This window comes from Lagenorhynchus albirostris, chromosome 8 (assembly GCF_949774975.1).
Source record: "Lagenorhynchus albirostris chromosome 8, mLagAlb1.1, whole genome shotgun sequence".
NCBI lineage: Eukaryota > Metazoa > Chordata > Mammalia > Artiodactyla > Delphinidae > Lagenorhynchus > Lagenorhynchus albirostris.
In genome coordinates, this window is record NC_083102.1 from 5,614,306 (window position 1) to 5,628,246 (window position 13,941).

General features: G+C 41.4%; 1 protein-coding gene across 10 annotated transcripts in view; it reads left to right on the forward strand.

The window, feature by feature from the left end:
• The window catches only part of PRKAG2 (protein kinase AMP-activated non-catalytic subunit gamma 2), a 277,375-nt gene that overhangs the window by 254,748 nt on the left and 8,686 nt on the right, over positions 1 to 13,941 (forward strand). For 9 of the 10 annotated variants that reach the window (XM_060156312.1, XM_060156313.1, XM_060156315.1 and 6 more), the window contains 7 exons: positions 156 to 237; positions 1,266 to 1,324; positions 4,878 to 4,923; positions 6,648 to 6,702; positions 7,700 to 7,826; positions 10,480 to 10,645; positions 10,958 to 10,995. In XM_060156312.1, the coding sequence (XP_060012295.1) occupies positions 156 to 237; positions 1,266 to 1,324; positions 4,878 to 4,923; positions 6,648 to 6,702; positions 7,700 to 7,826; positions 10,480 to 10,645; positions 10,958 to 10,995 (573 nt within the window). Of the gene's footprint in view, positions 1 to 155; positions 238 to 1,265; positions 1,325 to 4,877; positions 4,924 to 6,647; positions 6,703 to 7,699; positions 7,827 to 10,479; positions 10,700 to 10,957; positions 10,996 to 13,941 lie in introns of all 10 variants that reach the window. The other variant, XM_060156316.1, reaches the window with a different exon arrangement.

Genomic DNA, 13,941 nt, shown 5'->3' on the forward strand with positions numbered 1-13,941 from the left:
ATACCTTTCAATATAATACAGAAGCATATTGCTAATGTTAATAAATTCAGTTATTTTTAACTGGTAAGATTTGGTTGAGTGTTTCAGTGGAAGGTATTTTTCTCCCTGCATATATATAGACTAAAAATGCATGTTGTCTCTCTCATTGGTCTTAGGTTAAAAAGGCCTTCTTTGCCCTAGTAGCCAACGGTGTCCGAGCAGCGCCTCTGTGGGAGAGTAAAAGACAAAGTTTTGTAGGTAAGCGGCAGGGGCCGGGGATCTGAAAGCCTGAGTTAGCTCAAGAAGTGCTGGTTTGGAGTGCAGCCTAGTAGACATGTTACCAATCGAAGGACAGCCTTGCTTTTACATCCTGTGCGGTGGGACTGCGAGTGAATTCAAAACATTTATGTACCTGTGTGGAGTTTCTTTGGATTCAGCGCCGTTTTGGCTCTGAAGCCTCCTCGGTGCCCTTGCTGGTCCCCTGGTCCCAAGGCTGAGGCCCGACCCCTCCCTGTCGGTCCCTCCGCTTGCGGTCCTGCCGCGGGCCATCCCCGCTCCCTCCCCGGTGAGCACTTCTCTGACACAGCAGATGAAACGATGGAAACGTGATTGGTAAAAAGCGTTGTTACGCTATTAAAGTGTTGTTACGCTATTAAAAATACCACGTAACTCACAGTACCTAAGCTCCATAATTTTCTCATCTTATGAATCACAGTGGACAATGGGTGTCGTCCCTCTTAGGAGGCATCGCATCATTCTGAAATGGCACTCGGTGTCCGCCGCCCCTCGGGCTGCAGCTGCCTCAGGGGAGAGGTTCACGCCTCTGTAGTCCTGATGTCCGGCACACAGTGGGCCCTTCGTAAATTGTGCCTGTGAAAGGCGCTGTTTTTAGGAGGATTCTCAGAAAACAATCCAAGTGCTACCAAAAGTGTCATGTTTCTAGAGCTTATGGGATACTTTATCTTATTTTAAAGTATCCTAAATTATTTACATGTAGCCACAAGTCTTTTGTGATGTTTAATAACATTCAGAAAGTTTTGTCTTGGTGAATTGCCAACTACTGTGATTAATTCCATTAATTACTATCAGGTTTAATTTCAGCTAAATTTGTATATCTTAGTGTGGTGTAGATAATTAACAGATTAACAGTTTTAAATAGTATATGAAGCTGTGCTGGTAGTCTTTAAGGCTGTCTAGTAAATAAATACTCCAGCTTTGCTTATCAGCTGAAATTTTCCTTTAATGTTTTCATAGTTTTACATTTAATATATAATTCTTTCTTCCAGGAATGCTAACAATTACAGATTTCATTAATATACTTCATAGATACTATAAGTCACCCATGGTAAGTGCCAGAAATCCTTATGTCAAGTAAGTGGAGCTATATATTTCTCTGTACGTATTTAGAGCTCTGTGTGTGTGTGTGTTTTAAGATTTTGTGTTTTTCTTTTTTGGTACCGGCTTGGTGGTGCCGGTGGTTGATTTTTCCAAATATATATAATGTGCAGGAAACCTCAGTGTAAATCAGTCTGATATTTGAAGCTTAAGAAGGTAGTCGCAGGAAGTATGAAAGGCAATAGCCTCTTTCTTCAGCTTTCAGGAGTCCTCAGGTTAGTGGGATTCTGTGTGCTTATTTATTGCCTGGATAGTCTATACATTCCATTATATTTCTGCTCTTTAACGGCATTATGGGCATGCCGTAGTGTTGAGATCTGCCTGGACCCATGAATGAAGGAGGCCCCTCGCACCCTTCCAGACCAGGGGTGGCTGTGCCCAGTGAAGCCCACAGTGGAGATGAGAACAACACAGGCCTGACTCCCGGGCCTTATGCAGTTACCCCTGAAATTTTACAAAAGAAATACACAGACTCTGTGCTTCTAAAGAAGTAAAAATTAAAATTGGAGAAATTCAGTTTTGACATTTTTCTGCCACTTAAGAAAAGACTGCTACTGGCTAATTTTAGTGTCAGATCCCTGGTTCCTGGTCCAACTGTTTTACAAGAGCATAGTTTGAAAACTACACATGGCCTTTATCTAACACTGTGATTTTTGTGATTCTACCAGCTTGTTTGGTGTTTGGTTTTTGTTGGTTTTTTTGAGTTGGTGTTTTTTTTGTTTGTTTTTTTTTTTTTGGCAAGGTTGGAGAAGGACAGAATTGTATACTTTCTTTATCTAGTACTGTTTTGGGTATCTAATAGGTAAAAGGCAATCCAGTTAATACTGTTTTTACATGTAATGGTCAGTATTGCCCAATAATTAAATTCCTACACAAAATGGAAAAATAAGCTTCTGCTTAAGACATACTCTTAGAAGGAAGTTTTACCAAAGACTTCATAAGTATTCCATATTTATTTCACATGACATACCTGATTTCTTTTTTTTTTTTTTTTCTGCGGTACGCGGGCCTCTCACTACTGTGGCCTCTCCCGTTGCGGAGCACAGGCTCCAGACGCGCAGGCTCAGCGGCCATGGCTCACGGCCCCAGCCGCTCCGTGGCATGTGGGATCTTCCCGGACCGGGACATGAACCCGCGTCAACTGCTTCGGCAGGCAGACTCTCAACCACTGCGCCACCAGGGAAGCCCTACCTTTTTTTTAACTATTAAATTCTGTGCTTGAGCGGTGGTTGCTTCTTCCCTGCCACCTACAGAGCCTGCCGTGGTGGCACGTCTTGTTTCTCCTCTCCTGCCCACTCAGTTCTTTCTTTTCTCCCTCCTGACCCCTCTGCTCGTCTCCCTGTGGCTTCTCTTCTTTGGAAATCTGAGTCCACTTCCTCCACGTGCACGTTCTCCTTCAGGTCCTTGGTCCTTGCAGTTGAAATTCAGGTCTTTCAGAATCCTCCTGGAGAACTGCCTCAGTGATGGAGAGCCCTGTGCCATCTCCCTGGAGCAGAATTAGTCACTATTTCAGCGCCCCCATTAACTACCCACACAGCACTTTTCATACTGTATTCTGATTAGTTGCAGGGCAGTGTTTCTCAGCTGGGAGTGACGTTGCCTCCCAGGGGACATTTGACAACATCTAGAGACATTTTTTATCATAGCTGGCGGAAGGGTGGGGCAGTTCTACTGGCGTCTAGCGGGCAGAGGCCAGGGATGCTGCTAAATGTCCTACAGTGCCCAGGACGGCCCTACAACAGAAGCAGCCAGCCTAAAGTGTCAGTAGCGCCAAGGTCGAGAAAGGCTGTCATGGGGTATCTGAGGTTCCTTCTTGTTAGGTAGTTCTTTGAGGTGGAGACTGTATCTTACTCACGTTTGTACCTTACACACACACACCCCTTCCCATCTTGCCAGCGCCGAACACCCCCAGTACCTAAGGGGACCCCCGTGTTAGCTGAGTCACGGCCATGCTGGTGACCGTAGCTAGAGCTCCGAGGCGGGTGTGCAGGCAGAGCACGGGCATCACCTCAGAACCGCCTAAGTGAGACGTAGACCAGGATTGTTCTACTTCCAGCTGTGAAAACCAGAGCCTCATCTTCCTCAGTTAGGCTTTTTCTCTGTCGTGGATGTTGTTCAGTCACCTGGCACCAAAATGGGGGGGGTGGGGCGCGGGTTCTCACTTAGTCATTCGTCTCTGGTTCCCGTTTTATTATTCTCTAAACCTTTTGGTTCTTCCTTTCAGTTGCCCCTACACTCCCACAGTCACCATTCGAGACCTAACTGTCCTGACACTCGGTTTTGCATCTGGCTCTGGTGCTGTCACGTCGTCCCACTGCTTAAACCCATCAGTGCTGGCCTGGCTTTCTTTCCCAGACACGGAGCCCACCTCGGGTCATCAGTCCCCAGACTCCTCGCTCCTGTCCCCCAGCACCATCTCCTTTCTGTGTTTCGGGAACGTGAGGAAGTCCTTTTCCTCTCCAGGCCCTTACGAGTTTATCTTCTTTTATGTAAAGTCCATTCATCATGCAGAGCCTGGCTGAAATCTACCTCCTGAAGTTTTCCTTGCCTGACCTCTGACCTCTGCTCATCCCTACTCTCCCTGCATACCTGCACTAAATAAGCCTTTTAGAGTATGCTCTGATATGTACGCCTTCTTGTTGGTGGTTTCTTGCCAGTTGTTGGTAGCATTTCAGTATCGGACTGTCTTAATGTTGCCAAGTGGATTTTAAGCTTCAAGAAGCTTCAGGAAGAGGCCAGGTTTTCCTACTGCAGGGCCCCCAGGAGTCCCAGTGCAACACTGCAGGAGGCAGAGTGACTTTCTTAAGCTGAGCCGCAGTGGAGGCTGCAGCAGGTGGGGAGGCCCTCCGCCTCAGGCTCACAAACACATGGTCCTCACAGAAGCTGAATGTGGAGGGCCTTCTCTCCAGCTGTTTAGGAAGGGAAACAGATTCAGAGAGCTTAAGTACTTTGACCAAAAGCGGCAGCCAAGATGCAGTGATGTGAGTGCTTGACGACTCCAGGTGACTAAGTGCTGTACCCACTGCCCAGCCTCCAGGCTCTCCAGACTCAACGCCCTCTCTACCTTTGTGAAGACACCCATGTGGTCCAGGCATAACCTGATCCAGCAACTTAATTAGCACATGATTTAACCAACTGCCCTTTTAAAATTAGAGATGCTAAAAATCTTATGTATCCTCAGAAAGAAGGAATGTGTGTATATGTGTATATGTGCGTGTGTGTGTGTGTGTGGGGTGTTCTAAAATTTAAGTGTATCCGAAATTTTCAAATTAAATTAATGAAAATATTGTTGGTTTATGTTTTAAATTTATAAAGCATTTGTCTTCAATGAAAGGTAGAGCACTTTTTGTCTCTCATTTATATTCTAATATTTCTGAATTATCTTGATTGTTTCCATCTGCTGAATTATGGGACTCAGCAGTAGTTATGAAATAGTAATTTCTTTTTTTTCCCTTATGTTGTGTGTGTTAACATTTGTAAATAAGAGTTTTTCTTATTTCTAGGTACAGATTTATGAATTAGAGGAACATAAGATTGAAACATGGAGGGGTAAGCACTGTTGAGTGTTAAAAACCTTTTAATATGAGGAAAAACATGTTCTACATATGTATAAAATGTTTTAATTTCACAGGTCCTCTTCTCTCTGCTTAATAACTGACTACATTAAGACATTTCTTTCTATATTAATTTTGATAGTATGCCATACTACTATAAATATTACCCACTCTGTTTAGTACACATGTATAGAGAACCTATAACAAGTCTTTAGACTAAGGCTGGGATATAGATGGGATATAGTAACTAGTGCCCGAGTCTCTGGCCCCCAGTCGAGCCACCATTCACCTCTAAGTATTACCTTCCAAATCTTTGCCTTTGTATAGAAAATGCACCAAAGGAATGCCTGAAATTAACAAAAGCAAGGATCTGTTCCTATTTAAATTCAATCATTATTTCTTTACACTATTATTATTTCTTTACAAATTATGGAGACAAGTAGAACAAGTGAAACTTAAACTAGATGATTTGGATAAAATCACACGAAAATAACTTCAAGATTGCTTGCTTTCGTTTGCAGCATTGAAATTCACCCTTTATAATCACAATACCCTTTTGTGAAATGGAGCCACTTTTTAAATTGTAATTTCATGATTGTGAAATTGTTCAGTCTTAATGAGACCCAGCCTGCTGGGTTGGTACAGAGGGGGCAAAGGACCAACCAGTAAGAATATCCTCGATGGGAGCCTGTGATGGGGATCCCTGAGGAAGAAGCCTCTGTAGGGTGTTCGGGGAGAAGCCTGAGACACTGAGGGGCCAACTCAACTCAAGGAAACTTTTTCATTTAAACCTGAGGTTTAGCTTTGTGTTCCCGTTATCTGCTTGGTGTGACAAGCACCCCTGTGACTGGCTGCAAGATCTGAACATCCGTTAGGATGCTCTAAAGAGAGCTGGGCCTCCTTTAATCCCATATGATTTAGAGGTTTCATTGAACGATGTATTTGATTGATGATAGCTTTATCAAGTCAGACCAAACAAAGTAAGTCAACATGGGATCCACATTTTAGCACTGCCTATCATGCAGCGAATATATATATTTTAACACCAAGACAGATACTTTGTAATAAATTCTATTGTATAAGTAATGTCAGACCAAGGTTTAAGTGTATTTACATTTTGATACATGGTATTTGGTAGTAATAATAATAATAATAATGTTGAGATTTTCTTGAATGCCTTCTGTGTAGAAACCTCAGTAAAGCAAATTACAGTTTATCTTTACAAAGATAATGTCTGCATACTAGAAAGATCCCCAGATATACAGTAGATCAAGCTTTGGTGTCGAAAATAAAACTTAATAACATTAAAGAACAAAGTTTGTTATAACTTTTACCTTTTAACTTGTGAAAATTAGTTTTAAAGGATTTCATAGTCTTCCTTTGTTGAGGGTGATAGTGACTTGGTAACATTCTAGTGACCTCTGCTGGTATTGCTCTTTTATCAGATTTCTTGACTTTTCTTCTGATTTTTACAACATCTATTGTAATACTGTTTTTAAATACTTAACTTTTCCACAAAGGCAACATCCTGAAACAGTTTGGAAGTTGTTTAATAATAGCCATGACTATAAGTAACACAATAGTATTCAGTAAATTAATTCGATTTGGGTTTTTAATCCTTCTAATTATTACCTGTAAATTGAAGGGTATTTTAATTTATGTAATAATTACAAACAGCAAATACATTACTAATTACATATTTTCTTTCTATAAATACAGAGCTTTATTTACAAGAAACGTTTAAGCCTTTAGTGAATATATCTCCAGATGCAAGGTAAACTTGTCAAGTTTTTCTCTTTTGAAAACATTCCATTCATTCAGATTCATCTGTTTTGTTACCATGGGTGATAGATTTTTTTTGTTTTAATCTAGATAGGGGCCAGCCTCCTTAATATTAAATTCAGTAAACTCAGAGACAGTAGAAATCACAGCCATCGTTGGTCCAAAGGACTGAGAATGAACTAGGAAGATGGTCATACTGAGCAGTTTGAAAGTCCAGATCACCTGCAGCAGAAACCCACTAGGGAGCTCATTAAAGCTGCAGATTTCTGGGCTCTTCTCCCAGTCAGTCTTTGGACGGTTTTAGTGCCCTGGAATGTGCATTAAAACAACTCCCCCAGGGGTCCCAACGTGCACTGAAGTTGAAAAATCAGTCTCCTTAGGCACTGGTCCAGAGGTGGTCAGAGGATGGGGCTGCCCACAAGTGTTGACCCAAGCCTTCTGGGACAGCTCGGATACATTTTCAGAAATAAAAGCATTCTTAAAACTAGTGCACTAGTGAGCAAAAGTGGAATATTGATTTTTATTATTTTATTTCCAAGTCCTAAAAAACAGCTCCACCCAGCACACCTCCTCGTCGGCAGTCACAGGAGAGGCTGGAGCAGCCAGCAGTGGGCAGGCTGAGCACAGAAGTGGCCAGTGCAGGGGGCCCCCGGCCACAGTGCCCTCTGTTGCCAGGGTCGTCCATTAGCTTCCCGAGGGGTTAGCTTCTGTCATTTCTCAAATAAAAGCATCAAACCTGCTACTAAAAAACTGCTCTCCTAGAGATTTTTGTAGTCCACACTTGGATTTGAGGCTTATTAACAGATTACGGAAAACCGAAAATTTTGCTGAGATCTCCAGTTTAAAACTTTTCTAGAACACTGTTTTAGGTCAGTCAACCTTTTAATATTGTAATTTAAAGACACAAAGTACGTTTAAAGCAGGGGTGGTCCAAAGTTTTCTAATTCTTCTTTAAAGCCTCCTAACAACTGTAATGGCTTTTCCCGCAGCCTCTTCGATGCTGTACACTCGTTGATCAAAAATAAAATCCACAGATTGCCAGTTATTGACCCTATCAGTGGGAATGCACTTTATATACTTACCCACAAAAGAATCCTCAAGTTCCTCCAGCTTTTTGTAAGTAGTTTTTAGTGTTTCTACAGACATAGCTGCATCTACTTTAATTTACTTCAAGTAAATTGGCTCCTGTTACCCTCATAGAAGAAATCGTTAGTTTTGAGGTCTCCATTTCTAAACTTCAGTTTCTTAACTCACTACTATTTGAACTGTACATTCTCAAAGTTGATTCCAGTTAAAAAGTAATCACCTTTCAGTGCAAGTAAAAACACTTGGAATTCTCTATTTAAGTGAGAATATTTTATCACCTAAAATGAGGAGAAGCAAAGCAGTTCGCGAGTCAGTCTGATTAAGGAAGTACTTACCCAAGATAGCCTGAGCCAGACTGCCTTATGATGCTTTACTGGTGTCATGGTTGGGGACATGCTCAGAAGTCCTGGCCCCAGGATGGTCTTATTATTTACTGCAGCAGTGATAGAAAAGCCCAAAGCAAATAAAATTTTGACAACAGAATACCATGTTGGTCCAAATCAGGGCTATATTGTCTGTAGGTTTTCTCAACTGCATCGGAAATGAGATGGCTTCATAATCATCCAAAACTCAGAACCTCTTCGGTCGGCAGTATTAAAAAGAGGCTCAGAAGGGCCAGAGTGTTCACAGGAGGGCTTCAATTTTTTCCTTTTAATTACATGCACTGAAGTTGAGGTTATAAGTAATTGGTCAGCTAGAACCAGTAAGGGGCCTCATTCATAGTTCAGAAGAGATCATATTAAGAATCATTTTTTTAAAAGAATTTAGTAGACATTAAAAATCTACGTCAAGTTAGCTTTCCTGTCTTCTCCACAGCTTCAAATTAGGAAATAAAGCAGCATTCCAGTGTGGCGTGAAGGAGCCCAGGCTGCTCCGACAGCAGCCCAGAGGGTTTAAGTGATGGGGAGAAATGCCTTGTCCATCAAACCAGCCCTATATTTGAATAGTCTGTGTAAATGTAGCAGTCATCATGTTTAAATAAACACTAAGAAAGAATGTAGGAAGGAGAAGAGTGATTTACAAAAAAGCATGAAGTTTGGTAAAGAGGCAGTCTAGGGAAGAAGAATTAAGGAGGCGGGGACATTGTTGGTCAGACTTCCTGTCTGCCATGGGCTGAACGCATGCAGTCGCCTTGGCACTGAGCTTTAACAGGACCCAGGGCCCAGGACCCAGGGCGGGGCTGTACCAGGCTCTTAGCCCACGTACCCCGTAGAGTCGCCATTTTAAAACAGTACTAATCATGAGAGGAGCTAAACAGTGTTAAGCATTACGCTGTGTCAGGCACTTCACATGATAAAGCTAATCCTAGCCACCACCCTCTCAGGTAGGTATTTTTATTCATCTGATTTGGAAGCGACAACATTCAGCAAGGTTGCGTAGCTTTGCCACGGTTGCCGGTGGTGGTGGTGGAGCAGCCCTCCCTCTAACAGCTCCGTCTGTCCGTGTCCAGAGGCGGCTTAGATCCTCGGGCTCAGGGCGCCTGGCTCACAGGGCCGACGGCGCCCGGAGGCCCTTAGCATTTCCGTGGCCGCGCTGCCGACAGGGAGGCACAGCCTGAGACAGGCCTTTGGCATCTTCTCCTCTACAACAAGTAGAGGAGGTGGCCTCTGCCAGTACTGCCTTATATTTGGGCCAATATGGTAATTAGAATCATGCTGTTAGAATATTCAGCTAGGGATTTTCAGATAAAAATGAAGAATTTTAAATAAACTCCAGAACCTGATTTTTACTGCCTTGAGATCATGTTCCGAGAAAAAGTAGCGTTGCCCTTAGAGACGTCTGACAGTCAGCCTAAGTGTGCAGATGAACAGGGGTTTATCCTGCATCGAGATGGGCTAGATGACCTAATAGGTCTTTCTTTTTTTCTCTCTAAATTTCTAGGATTCTCATGATTTGAATATTGATGAACTCTTTGACTTGAACATTTTGTTTCTTCTAATTGTTCATCTTTTCCTGATAATTATAAGGTACACCAGGAGGATGGAATCAACTGTACCCTTTATAAAAGGTGGATTTTTGAAACCATAGACCTTATTTTGTTTTAGTCAAACATGATCCTAGACTTCTCTCTTCTGACTTCTCCCTCCTCCTTTAAAACAGCCCGTGAAAAGAAAAGTTAACTTTTAAATGTTCTTTTAATTCTGTTCAGTTGGCTTGTTCTTGTTCCTAGTAGACAAAAATTGGAGTCCTCCAATGGAGAATTCAGGGTGTAGAGGTGGGATGGTGTGGGAACTAGCTTAGCAGCTCAGACAGCCACCATCAGACGCTCTGGGTTTGGAAATGTGTGGGTTCTTAATAAACATTACCTAATGATGACAGCAGGACAGTGAATTTAACATGAATAATTTAAGAAGATTCTCGGTGGCTGATGGGTCTTAATTTCCAAATAGACCTGTCGTTCCCTCCTGTCCGGTTTTCCAGTGGGTGAAGAGAAGGAGAAAATGTTACAGTGTTAGTGCTTTGCAGTATTTTTACTAAGTAGTTAAATAAGCGTAAACATATAAGCTGGTTTGAACAAAAGACATAGTTCTTGTATGTAACATTTTCATGTTAATTCAGATATCCGGGTGGATTGTTAGAAAAGACTAATTTGTTGCACATAGTTTTTCATCGAATGTGGACATGTGAACACTGAAAAGGTCTGCTCTGGCTCTAGAGCATCTGTGCCCGTCTTCCTGTCTAGATGTCTGATATGCCAAAGCCTGCTTTCATGAAGCAGAACCTGGGTGCACTCGGAATCGGGACCTACCACAACATCGCCTTCATACACCCAGACACTCCCATCATTAAAGCCTTGAACGTCTTCGTGGAAAGACGAGTGTCAGCCTTGCCTGTTGTGGACGAGTCAGGTCTGTGTGCTGAGCCATACCAGTTGAACAGAAACAACGGTTTATCTCCTTAGGGTAAAACTATTGTTAAATGACCTGGCATATCAGATAAGTGGGGAAATGAAAACTTAGACCAAGGAGTACTCAGGAGAATAAGAATTTTATACTGGCTTATTTTCACATTTTCCATTAAGATATGATTTCATGTCCCTTTTAAAATAGGTTTATTTTGTTTAGCAATATTTAATTCTTAGTGAATATCTAGTTAAGATTGATATTAAATGCTGTTTTTTGTTTCTAAGATATTATTCTAACATACATTTTTATTTTTAGGAAAAGTTGTAGATATTTATTCCAAATTTGATGTAATTGTAAGTATTTTTAATTTTGTTAAACCTGTCATCTAGAATGCATTTAAAGCATATTCATTAGTCTGTTTTTTGTGACTTTTCCTATTTTAACAATTCCTAGCTTCTTTGAGGATGAGGACCTTATCAGAGAATTCCATAGACTCCCCAACAGTAATTGTACTTTTAATATTCATTGGTTTAGCAGTGAATAACATATTAGTAGCATTTTATTTTTTTAACTTTTTATTTTATATTGGAATATAGCCGATTAACAATGTTGTGACAGCTTCAGATGCACAGCAAAGTGACTTGGCCATACATACACATGTATCCATTCTCCCCCAGACTCTCCTCCCATCCAGGCTGCCACATAACATTGAGCAGAGTTCCCTCTGCTATACAGTAGGTCCTTGTTGGTTATCCTTTTCAAATATAACAGTGTGTACTTGTCAATCCCCAAATCCCTAACTATCCCTTCCCTCCACCTTGCCCCTGCCCCGTAACCATAAGTTCATTCTCTAAGTCTGTGAGTCCGTTTCTGTTTTGAAAATACATTCATTTGTATCATTTCTTTTTAGATTCCCCATATAAGCGGTATCATCCGATATTTCTCTTTCTCTGACTTACTTCACTCAGCATGACAATCTCTAGGTCCATCCATGTTGCTGCAATGGCATTATTTCATTCTTTTTTATGGCTGAGAAATATTCCATTGTATGTATGTACCACGTCTTCTTTATCCATTCCTGTCGATGGACATTTAGGTTGCTTCCATGTCTTGGCTATTGTAAACAGTGCTGCAATGAACATTGGGGTGCATGTATCCTTTTGGACCATGTTTTTCTCCGGATATATGCCCAGGAGTGGGATTGCAGGGTTGTATGGTAGCTCTATTTTTAGTTTTTTAAGGACCCTCCATACTGTTCTCCATAGTGGCTGCACCAATTTACATTCCCACCAACAGTGTAGGAGGGTTCCCTTCTCTCCACACCCTCTCCAGCATTTACTGTTTGTGGATTTTTTGATGATGGCCATTCTGACTGGTGTGAGGTGATACCTCATTTTAGTTTTGATTTGTATTTCTCTAATCATTAGCGATGGTGACCATCTTTTCCATGTGCCTCTTTGCCCATCTGTATGTCTTCCTTGGAAAAATGTCTATTTGGGTCTTATGCTTTTTCTTTTTGCTGTACGCGGGCCTCTCACTGTTGTGGCCTCTCCGGTTGCGGAGCACAGGCTCCGGACGCGCAGGCTCAGCAGCCATGGCTCATGGGCCCAGCCACTCCGTGGCATGTGGGGTCTTCCCGGACCGGGGCACGAACCCATGTCCCCTGCATCGGCAGGTGGACTCTCAACCACTGCGTCACCAGGGAAGCCCCTTATGCCCATTTTTTGATTGGGTTGTTTGTTTTGATATTAAGCCACATGAGCTGTTTGTAAATTTTGGAGACTAAATCCCTTGTCGGTCTCATCATTTGAAAACATTTTCTTCCAATCTGTGGGTTGTCTTTTCGTTTTATGGTTTCCTTTGCTGTGCAAAAGCTTTTGACTTTAATTAGGTCCCATTTGTTTATTTTTGTTTTTATTTCCATTATTCTGGGAGACGGATGGGAAAACATATTGCTGCAATTTATGTCAGAGAGTGTTCTGCCTATGTTTTCCTCTAAGAGTTTTATAGTGTCTGGTCTCACATTTAGGTTTTTAATCCATTTTGAGCTTATTTTTGTGTATGGTGTTAAAGAATCATCTAATTTCATTTTTTTACATGTAGCTATCCAGTTTTCCCAGTACCATTTGTTGAAGAGACCGCCTTTCCACCACTGTATAGTCTTGCCTCCTTTGTCTTAGGTTAATTAACCATAGGTGTGTGGGTTCATTTCTGGGCTTTCTATCCTGTTCCATTGATCTACAGTTCTGTTTTTGTGCCACTACCATACTGTTTTGATGACTACAGCTTTGTAGTATAGTCTGAAGTCAGGCAGCCTGATTTCTCCAGCTCCATTTTTCTTTCTCAAGATTGCTTTGGCTATTTGGGGTCTTTTGTATCTCCATACAAATTTTAAGATTTTTTTTGTTCCAGTTCTGTGAAAAATTCCATTGGTAATATGATAGGGATTGCACTGAATCTGTAGACTGCCTTGGGTAGTATAGTCATTTTGACAGTATTTATTCCATTCCAAGAACATGGTATATCTTTCCATCTGTTTGTGTCTTCTCCAGCTTCTTTCATCGGCATCTTATAGTTTTTGGAGTACAGGTCTTTTGTCTCCTTAGGTAGGTTTATTCCTAGGTATTTTATTCTTTTTGATGCAGTGGTAAATGGGATTGTTTCTTGAATTTCTCTTTCTGATCTTTCATTGTTAGTGTGTAGAAATGCAGCAGGTGTCTGTGTATTAATTTTGTAGCCTGCAACTTTACCAAATTCATTGATGAGCTCTATAGTTTTCTGGTAGCGTCTTTAGAATTTTCTGTGTATACTATCATGTCATCTGCAAACAGTGATTTGGATTCCTTTTATTTCTTCTTCTTCTCTGCCGTAGCTAGGACTTCCAAAACTGTGTTGAATAAAAGTGGTGAGAGTGGGCATCCTTGTCTTGTTCCTGATCTTAGAAGAAATGCTTTCAGCTTTTCACCCTTGAGTATGATGCTAGCTGTAGGTTTGTCATATATGGCCTTTACTATGTTGAGGTAGGTTCCCTCTATGCCCACTTTCTGGAGAGTTTTTATCATAAATCGGTGTTAAATTTTGTCAAAAGCTTTTTCTGCATCTATTGAGATGATCATAGGTTTTTATTCTTCAATTTGTTGATATGGTGTATCACACTGATTGATTTGTGGATTCTGAGAAATCCTTGATCATGGTGTGTGATCCTTTTAATGTATTGTTGGATTCAAATTGCTAGTATTTTGTTGAGGATTTTGCTTCTATGTTCATCAGTGATATTGGCCGGTAATTTTCTTTTTTAG